This window comes from Stegostoma tigrinum, chromosome 7 (genome assembly GCF_030684315.1).
Source record: "Stegostoma tigrinum isolate sSteTig4 chromosome 7, sSteTig4.hap1, whole genome shotgun sequence".
In the NCBI taxonomy this organism is placed as follows: Eukaryota; Metazoa; Chordata; class Chondrichthyes; order Orectolobiformes; family Stegostomatidae; genus Stegostoma; species Stegostoma tigrinum.
The window spans coordinates 79,321,497-79,344,072 of NC_081360.1; the positions used below are offsets into that span (position 1 = coordinate 79,321,497).

Genomic DNA, 22,576 nt, shown 5'->3' on the forward strand with positions numbered 1-22,576 from the left:
AGAGTCTTTGCAGAGCAGTAAATTTGAAAACATTTTCTCCAATGTCTGAACAAGTGAAGAACTCAGGTAATTTCTAGTTGCTTCCACTGACAGCTTGTTCCTGTTCATGCTAGGTGTGGAGTGCAAAATAAGAAATGGCCAGATATTGACTGGTACATCAACTCTGCATTGTTTTCACCACAAGGTTATTCAGACTGCAACAGTTGTCATGGTGCGTATCAGCCTGTAGTTTTCCTGAACAGGAAAACAGTTTACTTAATGAATGCATAGGTAGTCACAAACCATGCTGTCAAAATTATTTATGTGTCTGGGGAGAAGGCACAGTGATGCTGCCATAAGCCAACAGTCTAGACTGCCTGCAACTTTCCATCCCTGCTCATGGCCTCTCCTCTTCCACCTTTGCACTTTTCACCAATCACTCCTTCTACTATACCATCAATGGTTCCTCTTTCTGTCACCATGCTGCTACCCCTTTGAATTACCTGCATATTCCTAAATGCTATTACCTCATCTGAATGCTGTTCTTCACACTGCCTTTGCTCCTGTGGTCACAACCTTTGCATTTCTCTTTCTTTTCTCTCTGCCTGTCATCACATTTCCCTCCTTCTTCTTTGACATGTTTCTCAGTCAGTTTCATAAAAATGTCAAACATGATTGTTAGGTGCCTTGAGAAGTTTTACAAAGTTAAGTGTGCCACCTGCCCACCTGGCACCCTAACCCATTCGCCGAATGCTAAACGCACACTTGCCCTACATATTTACCCTTCCACAGGAGCTGTCCAAATGCCTTGCAGTGCTGCCTGATCTTTAATTTCACAATATGGTAACTGACAACTGCAAAAGAAGGCCATGTTTTAACTGCCCTGCACTATGGGTGAAATTTTCTGAATTCACATACACTCCACACTTCAGAGAGAGCTGTGACCTGCACTCCCAGCCAGAAATTCAGATTTCAAGACAAAAGGAAAAGAGTGGAGTGGCAATCAATCTGACTGTGCTTATCATGCTTGGGGAAATCTGGGCCACAGTTTTCACGTTTTTGGGGCGGTTGAATGGGATCAAAACTCTGCTTGTTGTGAGCAGCTGAAAGGATGTGTCGTTCTGTATGCTTCCAACAGTTGTTGAGATATTGCTCCTTTGCTCCTGTCATCACACTGACACTAAAATTAATGTAACACATTACTCATTTGTGCAGTAGACAGAGCATCTTTTTAGCTTGATTAGTTAATTCCGACTGCATAGTGGCAGGATAAAAGAGCCTGCTTCACTATTTCTCCATTTCTTTAAGATGCCTACCCTTCCAATGTAATTCTTCATTGTCCTTTTTTTTAGATTATGATGATGCTGTGGTTTTAAGAGGTGTGTTTTGTCCTGGTTTCTTTTAGAGAGACACTGGGGGGATAGGTACCAAGCAGTCTACTAGAAGAATAAACAACTTGTGAAGCCTCTTTTTATTTTGAAAGCTTGAACAATAGAAGCAGCCCTCTAGGTTGTTGGATTGCAAGTGAGACAAAATCTGTTTTCTGAATTTGCCTTTGGCCAAGGGGTTTTTTATGGGATGTTACTATATTTGACTATTTAACCTGCATTAGTTACTGTATCTATTATTCTGCTAAGCTTTCCAGAGTTAAGTTATGCCAAGTTCTTCTTTCTTCTGTTGTATTTTAACTGCAGTTTGAATAAATTGTGTTTTGCCTAATATCAAATATTTTGACCAATTAATTTGCAACTGGAGCACATCATCTGACATTTACCTTCAAAATAAGAAATTGTTAGGGCCATGACTACTTTCTTAATACATTTTTAGGGGAGGGAGGCATTGTCTGGCCCATATCAGCATCAAACTATAGTGTCAGGTTAAAGGCTCCTTATGCATTCTGAATGGCAAAATTATAACCAGTTAACCAAATGGCATCCTTTTCTTATGAAGGGTAAGTTATTATTCAGTTTGAAATGTGGCATTCTCGTGTGTATCCTGAGGGGTACAAGGCTAAAAGCTTCAATCATATTTCTCTTTTTTCAGCAAAACTGCAATTCCATACAACCAATTATTACTGGATAAGTCAGCTCCCTGATTTTAATCTGGATTGATTCTTGTTTAGCTTTGTTTTTAACAAGGCAGTCCTTTACTGAACTATAAATACACAATGTTGCTCAAATGATTTTATCATTAAAATAGGAGATTATTAAGCAAATAATCCAGTAATTGCAAAGCGCCCATGTGCAGTGCCCAAAAGGAGCTCAGCACAGTACTTGCATCAGGGAAAAATGACTTTCTCTAACATCTCTGCAGGTTTAATATAACAGTGACTTCCACTCTCAACCTGGAAAATCTGATAGACGCTTCCTGGAGCTTTCATATACCTGTACTTAAGCATTTGTCATTTTAAATGACCTCTTTGAGGTTTTACGCAAACACACCTGGTCTGAAACTATTATTAAACTTCGTATTCTGAGGTAATGTTTTGGTAACAAATCTTAGTATTGTCTCCCCTTCCAAGGAGCAACTGCTTTGCACATGGATCTGCATCCCAAACATCTGCAAAATGGTCCAAACCAAACCTTTTTGTTTAGCAATTTAACCACGTGATGGATGTTTCCAAGCTTAAAAAAAAGTTTAAAACTTTCCTGTTGAAACTTGACGCACAATTGGTGACTGTGTTCATCATAAAGCCTCCTAATGTAGATGATAGTTAATTAGCCCTGGAGATTTTTTTTTCCTTTTGGAAGTTTTAAAATAAATCAGCACTGCTGCAGAAGTACTTACAAACTAGACATTAAACACTTCAGACACACAATAAAAGCCATATGTTATGAATTCAATATTCAAAATTTCAAACTGAAATATAAATGATGTTAAAATATCTATATAAAACAAAATCCTACAGGACACTTTGCAAACTGTGTCTAATATCCGCAATCTCAAAGGGTCGTGGTAATATCCTGTGATACTATGCTCTTTCCAATAAGCAACCCATTACATATCAGGCAAGGCAATTGAATATTTTCTGGTGTTTGTGTTGCCTGAAACATAGAACAAAAGGCTGCTTTGAAAAATAACAGAGAACAGAGAACAAGTCACAGTAAGAAAATGGTTGCCCCGAAATAGTTTATGGCATCAGGAGAGAAGGGATAAAACCTGGGGCAAATTATAAAAGGAAATAAATGGTCTGAATAATCAATTATTTTATTTTATTTACTTGACGGAAATCAAAATATATCTTTCATATTGTGCTATAGATTTTTTTTTAATTGCTTTGTAAAAGAACTAAGCCAGAGTGCGAGTACAAAGTAATTTAGTTAATTATGCCATTAAAATCATCAAATATTTTGCCCAATAAATAATTTGAACTGATTGAATTCATCGATATTGGTGAGCCATCATGAAACCGGAGATAATGGGAATTGCAGATGCTGGAGAATCCAAGATAATAAAGTGTGAAGTTGGATGAACACAGCAGGCCAAGCAGCATCTCAAGAGCAGAAAGGCTGACGTTTCGGGCCTAGACCCTCTGATGAAGGGTCTAGGTCCGAAACGTCAGCTTTTGTGCTCCTGAGATGCTGCTTGGCCTGCTGTGTTCATCCAGCTTCACACTTTATCATCATGAAACCATGAAGTTTGTCTCATGTGGGTTTATTCATTACAATTGAAAGATATTGCGCATTTGTTTTATTTGCAGGTCAACTGAAGCTTACCGCCAAACGAAAAACCAAATTTTATTTCTTAAGTGAAGATATAAAGTACGTGAGACTGGAGCCTCCAAATCCCAATCGACCTCCCATCCAGCTGATGGACATTTGGGAGGTTCACTTGGATGAAAGTACAGATCGAAAATTCTACATTAATACTATCACAAAGGAGAAAACCTGGAAACCGCCAAGGCTCTTTGTGGGCATGCGAGACATAAAGGTAAATGAAAAATTTCGAAAAGAAGTACAAGCAGTTACATGATGTTTATTGATTCACTAAATGAATATTTATGCAGAGTAACAGAAGACACAAAACTTGAAGTTACATGGAACTAACATAATTGTACTGTGGATGTATTAGCATATTCAAAATCATGTCTCTGCCCAGAATTTTGGAAACAAATAACCATAGGTGGGTTACAATGGCTAGAGAATCCCAATCCATTTTATACGTATATTAGGAACAAGAGGATAACCATGGAAAGCGTAGGTACACTCAAGAACAAAAGGGGAAATTTATGTGTGGAAGCAGAGGAAGTGGGTGAGGTCCTGAATGAAGACATTTCATCAGTATTTACCAAGGAGAAAAGTACTGATGATGGAAAGTTAAGAGAAGAGTGTGTTGATACTGTAAGGCATATCAATATTAAGAAGAAGGTGGTGTTAAGTGTTTTGAAAAGGTAAATAAATCTCAAAATGTAATGAGATCTATTCCAGGATAACAAAGGAGGAAAGGAAAGCGATTACTAGGCCTTGAGACAGATGTTTGTATATTCTTTAGACACAGGCAAGGTCTCTGAATCCTGGAGAATAGTCTATATTTTTCCATTATTCAGGAAGGGCAACAGGGATCATCCAAGAAATTAAAGGCCACAGAGCCTTATATTAGTGGTAGGGAAATCATTGGAGAAGGTTGTTAGGACAGAATATACTTGCATTTGGAGAAATAAGGACTTATTAGGGATAGTCAGAATGGCTTTATGCAAGGAAGGTTTTGTCTTACAAACTTGATTCAGTATTTTGAGGAATTGACAAAGATGGTGATGAGAGTAAGGCAGTAGATGTTGTCCACATGGACTTTACTAAAACATTTGACAAGGTTCTTCATGGTAGGCTGGTGTAAAATATCAAATCACTTGGAATCCTTGGTGGTTGGTAAGTTAGTTAAAAATTAGCTTGGCCATGGAAGGTAGAGCATTATGGACAGTAAGGAATGATAGCAAATAATGCAGCAGGATATAGATCAGCTGGAAAGTTAGGTGACGAAATGGCAGGTGGAATTTTATCCAGACAAGTGTGAAGTGCTGTATTTTGTGAGATTAACTGCAAGAGAGATGTATGCCGTAAACATCAGATTCTTCGGAGCATTAATGTACAGAAGGATTTTGGCAACCAAGCCCATAGTTCCTTGACAGTGTCAACACAAGTGGCTAAGGTGGGAAAGAAAAAATACAGCTTGCTTTTTTTTTGGTTAGGCATTCAGTAAAAAGTGACAAGTCCTGTTCCAACTGTATAAGACAGAGTTCTATTCACCACACAATAGGAAGGATGTTGAGGTACAGAATAAATTAACCAGCATATCGCTTGTGCAGGCAGATGAGATCAGTTTAGAATGGCGTTGTGGTTGGTGCAGTCACGGTGGGCTGAAGGGCCTGTTCCTGTGCTAAATGTCCTATGTTCTCTATCAAGCATGTTTTCTTTTTCAATGAGGGATAATGCAACTCTTAAAGTGAAAAAAATTAACTGTCAACTGATCTGAATTACTCCACATTTGTTGGTTTCTACTGAAGTGATAACACAAACATAAAATCCTGGATATTGGAGCTTTGAACTAAGTTGAAAATTCTGGAATACTCAACAAAAGAGAAATGAAGTTAATGTTTCAGAATGATGACCTTTTCTCTAAACTGAAAAGATTAGAGATATTGGGGTTTTAAGTAAATACAGAGCAGGGAAAAGAATACGGGGAAAGAGCAAAGGGAAAGCCATTGACAAGAGGAAGGGAAGAAAGGATAAATTGATAGTGGAATGTAAAAAGAGATAGTAATGAGATCCAAAGGAAAGGATGGGTCTACAGGGAATGGAAGGAGAAAAGTGTCAAAAACTGCTTTCCAAACAAAAAAAGCAGAGACTATCACATGAAATTGTTGAATTAAATGCTGGAAGTCTGTAATGTATCAAAGTGAATGATGAGGTGAAGTTCCTTTAGCTTTTGTCATTGAACCAAATAGAAAATCAAGGATAGACAAATCAGAGTGGAAATAGAGTAGAAAAATAAATCACAGATAACCCAAAACTCAAGATTATACCTTCAGACCACATGCTGATATTTTACAACATGGTCTTTTTTAGGTATCGCACATCCAGAAAAGACTGCTTCTATAAGATTTCCCCACCATTCTTCTAAATTCCAATGATTTTAGTCCCTATATGACTACTCAATCTGTCCTCATAAGCCAACCCTCTCAATACTGGAATCAACCTAATGAACCTCCTCTGTACCCCTCCAGTACTAATGCATCCTTTCTCAAGTAAGGAAGTATGCAGTACTCTAGTGTAGCCTCACCAGCACCCTATACAGGTGCAGCATAACCTCCCTATTTTTGCACTCCATCCCTTGATCAATGAAGTGCAATATACTGTTCGTCTTCTTAATTACTTGCTGCACCTGCAAGCCAACTTTTTTGTGATTTATGCACAAGTATAACCAAGTCCATCTGCATAGCAGTTTGCTGCATTTTTTCACCATGTAAATAGTAGTAAATTTTGCTGTTATTCCTACCAAATGGATGATGTCACTTTTACCAACATTGTACTCCATCTGCCAGACGTTTGCCCACGCACTTAAACTACCTATCTCCCTCTACAGACTTTCACTGTCTTCTGCACACTTTGGTCGACCACTCATTCTAGATACAACTAATTTCATTTATTTCTGACCAGCCATTTAGAACATAGAACATAGAAAAGTACAGCACAGTACAGGCCCTTCGGCCCACGATGTTGTGCCGTGGAATATTCCTAATCCAAAAATAAAATAACCTAACCTACGTTCCCCTCAATTCACTGTCCATGTGCATGTCCAGCAATCGCTTAAATGTCACTAATGACTCCGCTTCCACGACTACCACTGGTAAACTATTCCATGCGCTCACAACTCTCTGGGCGAAGAACCTCCCTCTGATGTCTCCTCTATACCTTCCTCCTAACACCTTAAAACTATGACCCCTCGTGGCAGTCAATCCTGCCCTGGGGAAAAGTTTAACTTAATTTTTTTTAGAATGTTAATTTCAGGTGAAAAATGGTAATTTGTAATTAATGTAATTAATAACATTGTAGATCACGAGATGTAGGTTTTTGACAGCAAAGCTAAATTTAATTTCAATATTGAAGTCACTTTAAATCCAAATAGTTCTATAACAGAAGAACATTACAATTTGATGTTTAAAATTTAAATCAAGCCACTTTGAATTAAGAATAACGATACAATGAGATTAAAAAATATAACCTAGTGATATTCAGAGGTAGTAAGAACTGTTGATGCTGGAGAATCTGAGATAATACAGTGTGGATCTAGAGAACACAGCAGGCTAGGCAGCATCAGAGGAGCAGGAAAGCTGACGTTTCGGGTCAGGACCCTTCTTCAGAAATGGGGGAGGGGAAAGTGGCTCTGAAGTAAATGGAGAGCAAGGAGTGGTGAGAGCAGGTGGACAGTGGAGCAGATCGGTGGGAAAGAAGACGGACAGGTCAAGGAGGTGGAGATGAAGCTAGTAAGGGTGAATAAAGGCGTGGTCAGATTGCAGGTGGCATATCACCCCATTAACCTTGGGATTCAATGCACCATTCTCTGCCACTTCCACCCCTGCAATCTGACTCCACTACAAAGGATATTTTTCCTCCCCCGCCCTTATCTGCCTGCCAGGGGGACCGCTCTCTCTGCAACTCCTTCAACTGCTCCACACTCCCCACTAGCTCCATCACCCCGGCACCTTTCCCTGCAACTGCAGGAGGTGCTAGACCTGCCCCTACACCTCCCCCATCACCTCCAAAGCCGGGACCCAAAAAAACCTTCCACATCAAATAGACGTTTACATGCACATCCACTAACGTGTCTGCTGTTCCCGATGTGGCCTCCCCTACATTGGTGAGACCAAGTGGAGGCATGAAGAGTGCTTTGTAGACCACCTGCGCTTGGCTCGTGACAATTGACAACGCCTCCCAGTCACGAACCACTTCAACTCCCCCACCCCTTCCCTGGATGACATGTCCATCCTGGGCCTCCTCCAATGTCACAAAGATGCCATCCAGAAACTGGAGGAACAGCACATGATATTCTGCCTTGGAAGCTTAAAAACCAATGGCCTCAATGTGGACTTTACTAGCTTCAAAATCTCCCCAACCCCAGCCTCAAACTAAGGCCAGCCTTCCCTCTGATCCCCACCTCATTGACCCATCTGTCTTCTCTCCCACCTATCTGCTCCCCCCACCTCATGGACCAATCCCCACTGCTACCCACCTACACTCACCTTTACTAGCTTCATCCCCACCTCCTTGACCTGTCCGTCTTCTCTCCCACTGATTCACCCACTATCTACCTGCTGTCACCATCCCCTCCTCTCTATTTATTTCAGTATGCCCTTCCCCTCCCCCATTTCTGAAGAAGGGCCCGGACCTGAAATGTCAGCTTTCGTGCTCCTCTGATGCTGCTTGACCTGCTATGTTCCTCCACCTCCACACTGTTGTCTTAATGTAGTGGTATTATTGCTGGAATGTTAATCCAAAGAACTGGATAACATTCTGGGACCCTGGGTTCAAATCTTGTCATGGCAGTTGATGAAATTTGAATTCAATAAAATATCTGGAATTAAGAATCTAATGATGACCATGAATCCACTGTCAATTGTCAGAAAAAAAAACTACCTCGTTCACTTCTGTCCTTTAGGGAAGGAAACTGCCATCCTTACCTGGTCAGAAGGATAGCACGGTGTCCCAGTGGTTAACACTGCTGCCTCACAGCGCCAGGGATCTGAGTTTGATTCCACTCTCAGGCAACTATCTCTGTGGAGTTTGCACATTCTCCCTGTGTCATCGTGGGTTTCCTCCAGGTGCTCCAGTTTCCTCCCACTGTCTAAAGATGTGCAGGTTAGGTGGATTGGACATGCTGAACTGCCTGTAGTGTTCAGGGGTGTGTAGAATAGGTGGGGGTGGGATGCTCTGAGGGTCGGTGTGAGTTGGACTTGTTGGGCCAAAGGGCCTGCTCCCACACTGTAGGGATTCAATGATCGAGTTTGGATTTTGCTGCAGTAAATTGTGTGAAACTGCAGTGTGATTAATCTAGAAGTAGGATGTGAGAAAATGCTAGAAGACATCAATAAGTATGTAGAATAGATCTGAACATTTTTGATTTGACTCGAAGACAGATAAGTGCGAGATAATATATTATGAACGACAAGCAACAACCTTGGCTAAGTGGGCTGATTGACCTGTTCTGTGCTGCACCGACTGCATAAAGCCTGATTCCACTAACTCAAGGGCCAGTTACCAATGCCACAGCAGTCGTAAAATAATGGAAAATGAAAATTGAAGGTTGAAATGGGGAGAATTAGTTTTATGCAGCAATATTTTACATCTGGAATGCATTTCCTGAAAGGGCAGCGGTAACAGATTCCATAGTAACTTACAAAGAGAAATTGAATGAATGTCTGAAAAAGGAAGAAATTATTAAGCAATGAAGAAATGCCTTGGAAGTAAGACTAACTGGATAGCTGTGAAAGGCTGGAGAAGATAGATGGGCTAGATAGTATCCTTCTGGGTCTTTTTTGATTGAAGTTACACCGTCATTTGTTGATCTTGACCTGATACTAGAGCAGTATGAGAGTCTCTGTAAAACTGGATTTCACATATATTGCTTACTGGATACTTTCTGATACATTTTGAAAGTGCCCAGGATTTAACCAGATAGCTGAGGTTCTTCTGCCAGTTTGAATAGGACTTTTTCATGCAATAAATGAATGAAGGCATCTGTGTGTAGGTACAGAGCTCCCCTGAAACTGCACCTTGAATCTTATCAGTTTAGGCGAACTAAAACAACTTTAGTCTAGCCAATATATAATGTTAGCTACATTATTACTACAAACTAAAGCTGTTGTCTGAAGCATATGGTTTTATTTGCATTTGAAAAATATCCAAACAATAAGAACCAGTGTTCTAAAAAAAAATGATGAAGATAAAAATTAGTTGTGAACTGATAAAACTCAGTATGCACTGGTTGAATGGTGGCACACTCCCAACTGAGTTTGAAGTTAGTTACAAAATTTCATTTTGGAGATTCAATCTGACATTCCAGAGCTGTGCTAATGGCAAATGCTGTCTTTTAGATGAGACATTGAACTAAAAGCCATCCATCCCTCTTAGGCACTCAGAAAGTATCTCAAGGCCCTGTTCATGGATAAGACAAAGAAATGGTTATATTGCCAGTTTAGATCCTTCAAACAACATTACTCTTTTTAGGACCTTGCAGTGTTCGTATTGGCAACCATGTTTTTCTCCATCACACAACTGGCTACAGTTTAAACTTAGTACTTAATTAGTTGTCAAATGCTTTAGAATGACCTGAGGTCATACAAGGAGTTACAGAAATTCAAGTTCTTTCTTTTTTCTTGGAATCCAATTACATTTGTACAGACCACTCTATTTAGGTTCAAGTCTGCTAGGAATAAATCTCTTTGAAGTATTTTAATTTAAATTCCTAATAGAAGACCGTTTTAATTTTTGCTACTGCTTTGATATGAACACAGTACACCCAAGTCATCTTGGGTAACTTTGAACTTTTTCATTTGTGTGTAAATTGCATAAACTAAGTTGTCCACTTAAAGTTACATTTGAGGTACATTTGCATTACAACTAGAGCTAACATATTTTTACTCATTCTTGGATGTGAATGTCACCTAAATTCCTTGAAAAGACAGTGAATGATTGGTGTTGAGCAACGTATCAGTCATGATTGAATGATGGAACAGACTCAATGGGATGAATGGCCAAATTATGCTTCTAGATTTTATGATCTCATGGTCCAACTGTCGTTTTGAACTGATGCAACCCATGCAGTTAAGATATCTACACAAATAAAAAAAAGTATCTGTGTCATTTTCTAAGACATTTGGACAGGTGCATAAGTAGAAGAGGTTTAGAGGTATGTGAGCCAACACAGGCAAATAGGACTAGTTCAGTTTAGGAAACCTGGTCAGCATGGGCAATTTGGACCAAAGTGTCTATTTCCATGTGGTGTGACTCTATGAATCTATGACTCCATGACTCCAGAAAATATGTGGATTTCTGAACACCAAAGTTATCAAGGAATATGGAGAGAGAGTAGGAGTATGGAGTTGAAGCAGGCGATCAGCCATGATCACACTAAATGACAGTGCAGGCTAAATTGACAGGGTGGCCTATGCCTACCCCATTCTCTATGGTTTCATATAACTCTTTGTGAGAAAGTTTCAGCATTTTTATCCAGAGATGATGCAGGAATTGAAATATACTTCCACGCCAAAATGTTATGGGACTTGGAGGCAAACTTGCAAATGCAGATTTTCCCATGCATCGGCTGACCCTGCCCATCAAAGTGGTAGAGATAATAAAGTGTGAAGCTGGATGAACACAGCAGGACAAGCAGCATCTCAGGAGCACAAAAGCTGATGTTTCGGGCCTAGACCCTTCATCAGAGAGGGGGATGGGGTGAGGGTTCTGGAATAAATAGGGAGAGAGTGGGAGGCGGACCAAAGATGGAGAGAAAAGAAGATAGGTGGAGAGGAGAGTATAGTTGGGGAGGTAGGGAGGGGATAGTTCAGTCCAGGGAAGACGGACAGGTCAAGGAGGTGGGATGAGGTTAGTAGGTAGGAAATGGAGGTGTGGTTTGGGGTGGGAGGAAGGGATGGGTGAGAGGAAGAACAGGTTAGGGAGGCAGAGACAGGCTGGGCTGGTTTTGGGATGCAGTGGGTGAAGGGGAAGAGCTGGGCTGGTTTTGTGATGCAGTGAGGGGAGGGGACGAACTGGGCTGGTTTTGGGATGCGGTGGGGGAAGGGGAGATTTTGAAGCTGGTGAAGTCCACATTGATACCATTGGGCTGCAGGGTTCCCAGGCGGAATATGAGTTGCTGTTCCTGCAACCTTCGGGTGGCATCATTGTGGCACTGCAGGAGGCCCATGATGGACATGTCATCTAAAGAATGGGAGGGGGAGTAGAAATGGTTTGCGACTGGGAGGTGCAGTTGTTTATTGCGAACCGAGCGGAGGTGTTCTGCAAAGCGGTCTCCAAGCCTCCATTTGGTTTCCTCAATGTAGAGGGAGCCACACCGGGTACAGTGGATACAGTATACCACATTGGCAGATGTGCAGGTGAACCTCTGCTTAATATGGAAAGCCATCTTGGGGCCTGGGATAGGGGTGAGGGAGGAGGTGTGGGGGCAAGTGTAGCAAGTGGTAGAGATTATGTGTTTGGAAAATGCTGCCAAGGGATCTTTTGCAAGTTGTTGCGGTGCAACTTGTAAATGTTGCTGCCATTGTCATTGGTGTAGGAGTGATTGAATGTTTAGGGTGGTCAATGGGGTACTGAACGAGCAGGCTGGATGCTGTAGTACCTCTTAAGTGTTTCTAGAGGTTCACACTTCAATGTTAGTGGACAGTGTCCTATCTCATCCTGACTTGCATCTAGAAGTTTCATAAATAAGTAGTTCTAAGGCTCCTTGTGTGTCACTTTCACACCAACTTGGTTTGATGCTACAAGGAATGGCATCCAATGCAATATCAAAACATATTTGACAAGTATTCACAAGGTTACAGTTCCTGTATGTTTTTTATGCCTATTCAGTAACCTAAGGATAAATAATGATCATATAAACTTGAGACAATATGTAAATTCCTGATACAAATAGTTCTTACTTAATAACAAATGCCCTAAAATTATGCTGAAAGATATTAGATTAATGCTATCTTAAATGAATTAATTGCCTCTCTTAAAACCACATTGAGGATAATTACAGGAATCATAGGGAATTAATTACTTTAACTAGTTGAAAGTAAGTATCTAGAGTATAATTACAAACCCAGAATCTATATTTATTTTGAAAAAAATGGATCAAACACCAGTCATGAAATATTTAGGGAATGGTAATCATGGTTTCATAAATTTTGGGATAGCTGGAGAAATCTCGAATTAAAATGTTTAAATGGGGAGAGCCAATTTTAATGGAATGAGAACATAATTCTTTCTTGAATCCTTTATTAATGAAAGAGATGAGGGCATCACTGGCTAGGCAACATTTATTGCCTATCCCGAATTGCTCAGAGGGAAGTTAAGAGACAACCACATTGCTGTGGGCCTGGAGTCACATGTAGGCCAGACCAGGTAAGGATGGCAGTTTCCTTCCCTGAAAGATATTGGTGAACCAAATGGGTTCTTCCCGACAATCACCAATGGATTCATAGACATCATGAGAAAATAATTCCAGATATTTTATTGAATTCAAATTGCACCATCTGCCAAGGTGATATTTGAATCTGGGTCCCCAGGATGTTATTTGGGTTTAGCAATAAGACCACTAGGCCACCTCCTCCCCCAATGTTTATCAAGCAATATATTACAAAACTTTGAATAAACAATGATTCATCTTTCGAGAAGGGATAGTGTAGGTACAATCACAAAGGGGAAATGGTCAAAGCTGGAGCTCTGTGGATGGTTCAAGAGGTAGGCCTGGATATTTATCAAGTTGGGATAAGCCAGGAGCCCTTTAAAAATGTTGAAGGTGCCCCAGTTCTGGGATTCCTAAGCATGAGCCACGTTTTCCAAAGTTTATGAATATCATTTAAGGAAGTTGGTTTCAGAATGCAAGCCTGGCACTCCTGAATTGGCTGGCTCCATTATGAGGTCAAGCAAGTCCCATGCCTCCAAAATTTTCATGTTGGCCTCGACATATAAAGAACTCATGGTTCATGGCATTTCAGAGTGCCAGGAGCCTTAGTCTCAATGGGTGAACCTTCTGAAAGGTAACTTCAAAAATTTCCCTCCAAGAGAGGAGAGAGATATAAAAAGACATGAGGGGCAATTTCTTTTTACATTGAGAGTGGTTCACGTGTGGAATGAACTTGCTCAGGAAGTGGTGGATGTTATGGCACACTGAGGCCCATTTATCCACCGTGCACTGGATAGAAGCAATTAACTACAAAGAGATATTAGGATATGTTAAAAAGAATTTTTTACGTCATTAATCCAGTATGTTTGACTTTCTTAAGAGAAATCTCTTTTTAGCAGAAGCCAATTGAAATGTCAATCATTCAGAAACTTTAAAATTCCCTTAAATTGGGGACAATCCTGTTAGATGAAAAGATAGTGAATGTATCTTCTTTATTCAAAGTGGAAGGGATACAAGACCGAAAATTAAAGGCCAGCTAACTTAAGATCCTTCACCGGGAAAAAAAATGTTAAACAAGCAATAGAAAGACACTTGGATAAACTGATGTTGATAAAGAAGAGTTAATTGACGTTTTGTGAAAGGGAAATCATTTTGATCAATCTGATAGCTCTGCTAAAGATGTAACATGTGTTGTGTATAAAGGGGAACTTGTGGATATACAGTACTTAGATTCCCAAGTTTTAATACTTAACAAGTTTTGTATTATCTGCAAGCTTTGAAAGTGTCCCCATATGCTAGGGTCTGGACCATTTATGTTTGCCAAGAAAAGCAAGAGTCACAACACCAACTCTTGGGAAACCTTGCTATAAGCCTTCTTGCATTATCTCTAACAATCATTAAACATTACATTCTGTTTCCTACCACTCAGCCATTTTTTTTAAATTCATGTGCTTCTGTCCTGTTTATTCCAAGAATTCTAACCTTGCTCACAAGTTTGTTATGCAGCATTGTATTGAAAATCATTTAGAACTCCTTATATTGATAACGATGGCATTATTTTCAGAAAATCTCTTTGTTACCTCTTCAGAAAACTGCAGTCAGTTAAGAAACATGATATCTTCTTGGGAAATCCATGCCGGCTGTCTTTAATTAACCCACGTTTATTCATGTGGTCATTAATTCAATCCTAAAGTTATTGTTTATAGAGATTCCCCACCACTGAAGTTAAACTGATAAGCATTTCCCAGGCTTACCCTTGCATCTCATTCCGAACAAGGCTTGCAGTGCTCCAGCCTTTGGTCACCAACACTGACTATATGCAGAAAATTACTGTACCTCAGTAATTTTCACTCCCATTTCTTTCAGAATCCTCAAATCTGTCTTATCTGGCCTCGGTGCCTTATTTGCTTTAAGATCAGCCTATCCTATCTCCTTCTTATCAATTTTGAACCCTTCAGTTACCCACTAACCCCCAAGAGAAAACAATAAAACAAAATCAAACACCCTTAACGATAATAACTTTTGAAAGGAAGCAGTGGTACAGACAGAGCGAATAAAGACATGCAGAGTAAAAGTCCTTAATGTCTGTGGTGTGAGAGTGAAACCTGAGCCCTGACTACTTATGCAGTAAGTAGTGAAATTAGCAAAATTCTGGTCTTCTCATTGAAAGCTTCGTTTTCGTGAATTCATACTCCTCTCTCTTTCTCTCTGTGCTGCAAAGCAAGCCACTGAAATATGGCTTGTTCCTATATACCTGAGACTGAATCCATTGTCTTTCCAAGTAGAATATTCCATAGGCAACTTTCATCTCTTATTGTGTGTGTCATCTTGCAAGAGTGAATTAAATAAAAGATACAAATTTCTGAATGCTGACTTAGTTGACAGTTTTCACAGTCTTTAGGTGAAATGATGATTTCAATATAACTAAGTGTGGAGCTGGATGAACACAGCAGGCCAAGCAGCATCTCAGGAGCACAAAAGCTGACGTTTCAGGCCTAGACCCTTCATCCGAAATGTCTAGGCCCGAAACGTCAGCTTTTGTGCTTCTGAGATGCTGCTTGGCCTGCTGTGTTCATCCACTCCACACTTTGTTATCTTGGATTCTCCAGCATCTGCAGTTCCCATTATCGCTGATGATTTCAATATAGCTGGTTTTGGATATTCCACATAGATTTGTCCCAATCTGTAGTCAAATGGTCACCACAAGCCTATTCATGGTCAATATTTATCCTCCTAAAAGTCGGCTTTGTCCATCACAATCTCAGGTATTTTCAAATCAGATAATGGAAGTTCAATATTGATAATCCATTTTGATAGAACAATGTGAACAATACATGACATTTATAACTATATAAAATACAGATGATAGGTTACTGTTGCAATATAATGTTGTAATGATTGGAACCAGTTGGATCTCATTGATAAGAGATCCTTAATTGGGGTTTTTAACCTGGCCCAATCAGGGAGCCCTGTCTGACCAATATAAAGCGGGGATTTAGAACCTGCTCACTTCAACGACTATTTCTGAGCTTCCTGGCCACAACTAGTGCACTGTGCACAGGTTAAAAAAAGAACTGGGGGATTCAGAATTTGCTCAGTTCAGGGACTGACTTTGAGCTGACTGGCCACAACTAGCGTACCATGCACAGATAGATAAAGGGAGATCTGGTGATGGGATACCGGCTTCTGTGTAGTTATTTCAAGTAGCATGTGTTTTCCGCAGCAGATCAAACATCACAATAAATTTTTAATACACTCTTATCTATATAGATTGTCTCTTAATAACAATCATACATGGTCATTGAAGATATAATATATATGTGTGTATATGTATATCAATTTTTTTTTAAAAAACCAAAGCCTCATTTTACATCTCAAAAACAAGAGAAGCCATTGAGTAACATTATATAACATAAACTTAGGTCCTCAATTTAATATTGTAAGTTAATCTCTGAATTTTGTTACACTACAAAACTACTTATGATCTGATATGTAAAATTTTAAAATATTAACATGATAAACCGTTTATTTTATTTCAAAGGTAGCTTTCCAACACATCACTTAACATTTTAAAAATGAGAGTGACACTTACAAAGATTTATGATGTAAACAGTTCTCCTGAAATTCAGAATATCATCAAAGCATAAATTTATTGTCAATATGCTGTAGAACAAATCAATAGAACAAAACCAAATTGGCTGGCCAACAGAAGACAGCGAGTGGTAGTAGAAGGAAATTATTCTGCCTGGAAGTCAGTGGTGAGTGGAGTTCCACAGGGCTCTGTCCTTGGGCCTCTACTGTTTGTAATTTTTATTAATGACTTGGACGAGGGAATTGAAGGATGGGTCAGCAAGTTTGCAGACGACACAAAGGTCGGAGGTGTCGTTGACAGTGTAGAGGGCTGTTGAAGGCTGCAGCGGGACATTGACAGGATGCAGAGATGGGCTGAGAGGTGGCAGATGGAGTTCAACCTGGATAAATGCGAGGTGATGCATTTTGGAAGGTCGAATTTGAAAGCTGAGTACAGGATTAAGGATAGGATTCTTGGCAGCGTGGAGGAACAGAGGGATCTTGGTGTGCAGATACATAGATCCCTTAAAATGGCCACCCAAGTGGACAGGGTTGTTAAGAAAGCATATGGTGTTTTGGCTTTCATTAACAGGGGGATTGAGTTTAAGAGTCGTGAGATCTTGTTGCAGCTCTATAAAACTTTGGTTAGACCGCACTTGGAATACTGCGTCCAGTTCTGGGCGCCCTATTATAGGAAAGATGTGGATGCTTTGGAGAGGGTTCAGAGGAGGTTTACCAGGATGCTGCCTGGACTGGAGGGCTTATCTTATGAAGAGAGGTTGACTGAGCTCGGTCTCTTTTCATTGGAGAAAAGGAGGAGGAGAGGGGACCTAATTGAGGTATACAAGATAATGAGAGGCATAGATAGAGTTGATAGCCAGAGACTATTTCCCAGGGCAGAAATGGCTAGCACGAGGGGTCATAGTTTTAAGCTGGTTGGTGGAAAGTATCGAGGGGATGTCAGAGGCAGGTTCTTTACGCAGAGAGTTGTGAGAGCATGGAATGCGTTGCCAGCAGCAGTTGTGGAAGCAAGGTCATTGGGGTCATTTAAGAGATTGCTGGACATGTATATGGTCACAGAAATTTGAGGGTGCATACATGAGGATCAATGGTCGGCACAACATTGTGGGCTGAAGGGTCTGTTCTGTGCTGTACTGTTCTATGTTCTATGTTCTATGTTCTAATTGAATTACTTTGCTGTGGCCGGCTGCAGTCAGTGTACTGAGCACAAGTTTTAAAAAAACAAGAACAGGAGATTCAGAATTTTCACTCAGTTCAGGCACTGACTCCAAGCTGGCTGGCCTCAGCTAGGGACTTACAGGTTTTGGAGCAGAAGCTCCAATTCCTTTACAGATGAACTTGGACTTAGGAGTCAGTGTGAGAGGATGATAAAAGTTTTATAGCTTCCTGGTTCTTAAGTGGCAAAGATGGAACAGCCTTAAGTGGCAGCTGTTGTGTTTTTGGTGTTTTCAGAAAACCACAAGTTTGAGTGAAAAGGATAGCTGAAACCATAGTTATCTCACCATGTGGCTGCTTCCTTCCAAATATGGTGTTCGTCTTGCTTCAATTAGCCACATCCTAGTGAATTGCTTTCAGCCTTTCCACCCCTACCCGCCAACCCCCACCTTGACCCAAGTGGATTAAGGTCATTACTATTCCTGATTTTAAAAAAAGCCTGGAATGTCAGATTGTTTCCTGATATGGGTGTTGACAATCTTAATTTGAAATAAGTCTAATTACTGTTCTGGGACAGTGTGATTTCCACAGAGGTGTTCTACCTGGCAATGTCCAATCAAGGGGGTTGTCTCCCACACAAGACAATTTCAATTGGGAGTATCTTGGAAGCTTGAGATTATTCGTATTACTGTTGCAAAGTTCTCCAGACCCATACAAATGACCTGGGGAGAAAGTGGGAGTCAGGCACTGAATTGGATGATCAGCCATGATCATATTAAATGGTGGAGTGAACTTGAAGGGCCTATAAGGCCCATTCCTGCTGCAATAATCTATGCTTCTATTGGCAGCCAGCTTAGCCACTCAGTATGCATCCATTTAAAAAAGACAGCTCCAGAAGCTTCTACAGGAGCACAGCCCGTGTTTGAAATGATAAATGTACCGTGCTTCCCCTGTGCTTGAATGCATCATTAATGTTGTTATGTATCTGACGACAATTGGCAATTTCTTTGGATTTGTTCATACATCTTCTTTGAGAGAACCTCAACGACCTCAGAGATTGAAGGAAAAGTGGAGAATGAAGTCATTTCTCCTTCTGTCTGTGTATTTTTAAAATTTTCTCAATTGAGATTTCTCAGCATTCATAAAAATATTCTACCTGCAGTGTAATGAGTATAGAGATCTATCTGAAATGCATTAAGCAAACTGCCTGATGCCAAAACTGCTTGTGTTTAAATGCTGGTCAGAACAAACATCAGACTGCTGTCCCTACAGCAGTGAACAAATTCCTTCAATTTACAATAATCATCTCTTTAAAAATAAAATGTGTATTTCATGATAATGACTTTAAGAGCACTGATTCAGCACATTATGGAAAGAATGTCGCTAAAATAATTGAATTACATTTTACTTAGTACAGCTCAGGGAACAGAAAGAAAGGAGGTCAAATTATGAAACGGGATGGAGATCAGTAATTTAATCTAGATTGTTTTCTGTAGCCTGAATAAATCTGAATTAGTTTAGATTATGTTATGGAAATCCACAAGACACTTTATGATTACTTTGTAGTTGCTGTCTGTTTTGTCAATTAACTCCACCTCACTTGAGATTTTGTATTTACATAAACAAATTATATGAAGCCTGCAACACAGAATCAGGATATTCAGTCCTGTTGAGGGATGCTGCTGTTTAAGTTTCACATAAGCCTTTGTTTACACTTTTTGTGTCAAACCATCCTGCTTAACACTCGCTTCCTTTGCTGCTTACCCAGTTTTAACTCCATTTAACTTGTGGCTTGAAATCTTATGCTGGCAATGGAATGTGGTGCTGTTTTGGCTGGGGAGCTATTGCAAGACATGTATTGTTTCCTTTGAGGAAGGCTCACTTAAACATAAGCCAATCAGGTATTTGAGAACTCACTGGTTCGCCTTGCCCCGGCATGAGGAGGTGGAGATCCCAGCTATCAACAGCTGTTGGCCAATCAAATGCCAGAATCTAACTTGCTCAGCATGGAAACAGATCCTTCAGTTCAACCAGTCTATGCCGAACAGAATCTCAAACCAAACTAGTCCCACCTGCTCGCTCCTGGCCCATATCCTTTCAAACCTTTCCTATTTATATATCCATCCAAATGTCTTTTAAACGCTGTAATTGTATCCACATCCACCACTTCCTCAGGAAGTTCATTCCACACGTAAAACACCCTCTGTGTAAAAAAATTGCCTCTTTTGTTTTTTTTAAATCTCTCTCCTCTCACCTTAAAAATGTACCCCCTAGTCTTGAAAATCCCCATTTAGGGAAAAGGCAACTATCATCAATTCTATTTGTACATCTCATTATTCTATAAACTCCTGTCAGGTCACCTCTCAAGCTCCTACACTCCAGGGAAAAATGTCCCAGGCTATCCAGCATTTCCTTGTAACTTAAACTTGCCATACCCAGCAACACCCTGGTAAATGGCTTCTGAACCATCTCTAGTTCGATAATAATCTTCCTAGAACTGGGCAACTAAAAGTGGACACAATGTTCCAGAAGGGGTCTCACCAATGTCCTGTACAACCTCAACATAATGTCTCAATTTCTATATTCGAAGGACTGAGCAATAAAGGCAAGTGTGCCAAAACGTCTTTATAACCATCCTGTCTATATGTGACGCAAATTTTAAGGAATTATGTACCTGCATCCTAGGTCCCCCTGTTCCAAAACACTATACAAGGCCCTACCACTAATTGTATTAGCCCTACCCTTGTTTTCTGTACCAAAATGCAATTCCTTGCATTTATCCAGATTTAACTCCGTCTGCCATTTTTCAGGTCATTGATCCATTTGATCAAGATTCCATTGTAATGTTAGAAAACCTTATTCATTGTCTACAATGTCACCAATTTTGGTGTCATCCACAAGCTTACTAATCACACCTTATGTTCTTTCATCCAAATCATTTATATAAATGACAAACAGAAGAGGATCCACAGCCGATTCCTGTGGAACACCACTGGTCACAGGCCTATAGTACAAACCCATCAAAGTGATCTTTCCTTTCTTATTTGTTCTACCCATGTATTTTCAGAATTTTCAGGACAATTTTTCAGAAATATCTTCCCTAATTACTGCGGTAATATATTCCTTAATCAAGAATGCACCCCCCACCTCAGAGTCCTTTCTTGCCTATTTTTCTATCTTTCCTTTTGCATCTAAACCAGGAACATTGAGCTGCCAGTCTTGCCCATCTCTCAGCCAAGTTTCTGTTATACCAATGATGTTCCCGATCCCATGTTCTCAAACATGCCCTGAGTTCATCAGCTTTACCTGTAAGAGCCCTTGCAGTGAAATAAGTGCAACTTAGTTCTTCAGAGTTACTGCATACTCCGGCTCTCTCTTGCCTTTCTTTTCTAATTGACATGCTCTCCTCACATTCAGAAACTACCCTATCAATCGTTCCAATTATACTGCTGCTTAGAATTCCTCTCGCCTTCTCTATCAGCACAAGTTTCCCTTAATAGAATGACCAAATCTTCCTACTAAGATATTGCTCCATTTCCAGTTTAGGTTTGACCCATTCCTTTGTAAAGGTCTTATCTATCACAAGTGACATTCCAATTGTCCAAAATTCTGAATTACTGAACAATACACCAGCTGTTCAGCCATTGATTTATCTCCTTTAATCTTTCATTCCTTCCCTTGTTTGAGTTTGGCATTTGGAATAAGGCAGAAATCACTATTTTTAAGGTTATTTTCTACAATCTCCTACCCATCCTATCTTAAATTCACTCTGAACTGTTTTAATCTTTCCCCTAAAAATGTCATTCCGACCAATGTGTACAATAATTTCTGGATTCTCGATCTCACTTTCAACTATATGCTTGAAGCATTTAGAAAGACCCTTAATCCTAGCACCAGGAAAGAAACAAACCATCCTAAATTTATGCTCACTGTCACAGAATTGCCTGTCTATGTCCCTGACAGGAGAGCTCCCAAAACAATAATGCTATTAAATCTTGTCAAACACTGCCGAACATAAGAATTGCTCCATGTGTCCAGTGACTGACTGGACTTTCCATTTTCCTCAGGGAGACAATCCCCTTCAACTATTCCAAAAACTGAATACCTATTTGATAGAGGAATAGCCATTGAAGACTTTTGAACGACCTTCTTACCTTTCCTGACAGTCACCGATCTATCTGACTGTTCCTGCTGGGTAATAACTTTTCTAAATCTATTCACCATGTCACTCCATTCTTTATATACAGCCTTAATAACATTAAGCCTAAAAAGTGGGATGTGTCAGTAAGACTTTACAGACAAAATAAACTACCTTTCATTACCTGCAGAAGATAACGTTAAAATGGAAAACAAAATTAAAATAGATGTGTGAAACATATAAAAATTAAATACATTCAACCATTTAGCTGAATAAAAATGATTCCTCTTAAATAAATTCCTGAAAGAAAAAAATTATTCTCCAGAACTGACCATGTGTAGGACTCTCCAGAGCGAAAAAACAACTCCTTATTTAAAATAAAAACTGTTCGTATTTTTTCAGAAAAAGAGGTGTCTGGAATGTGAAAAAAACCCGCTGTAAAACACATACAGACTTTTAAATTTCTGCATTAAGAATAGAAAAAATAACCCCAGTTGTTCACTGTAAACCCTTAAAAATCTTTTAAAGAACAGTCTGTTTGAAAACAAAATAACAAAATTATGATGTTTTTAATCTTATATTAGCAAACTATAA

The 22,576-nt window shown here is 39.8% G+C and overlaps 1 protein-coding gene across 2 annotated transcripts in view; it reads left to right on the forward strand.

Moving 5' to 3' along the window:
* The window catches only part of LOC125453778 (rho GTPase-activating protein 15-like), a 729,405-nt gene that overhangs the window by 46,718 nt on the left and 660,111 nt on the right, over positions 1-22,576 (forward strand). For both annotated transcript variants that reach the window (XM_048533693.2, XM_059647442.1), the window contains exon 2: positions 3,680-3,909. In XM_048533693.2, the coding sequence (XP_048389650.1) occupies positions 3,790-3,909 (120 nt within the window). In that variant the 5' untranslated portion in view covers positions 3,680-3,789. The remainder of the gene's footprint in view (positions 1-3,679; positions 3,910-22,576) is intronic.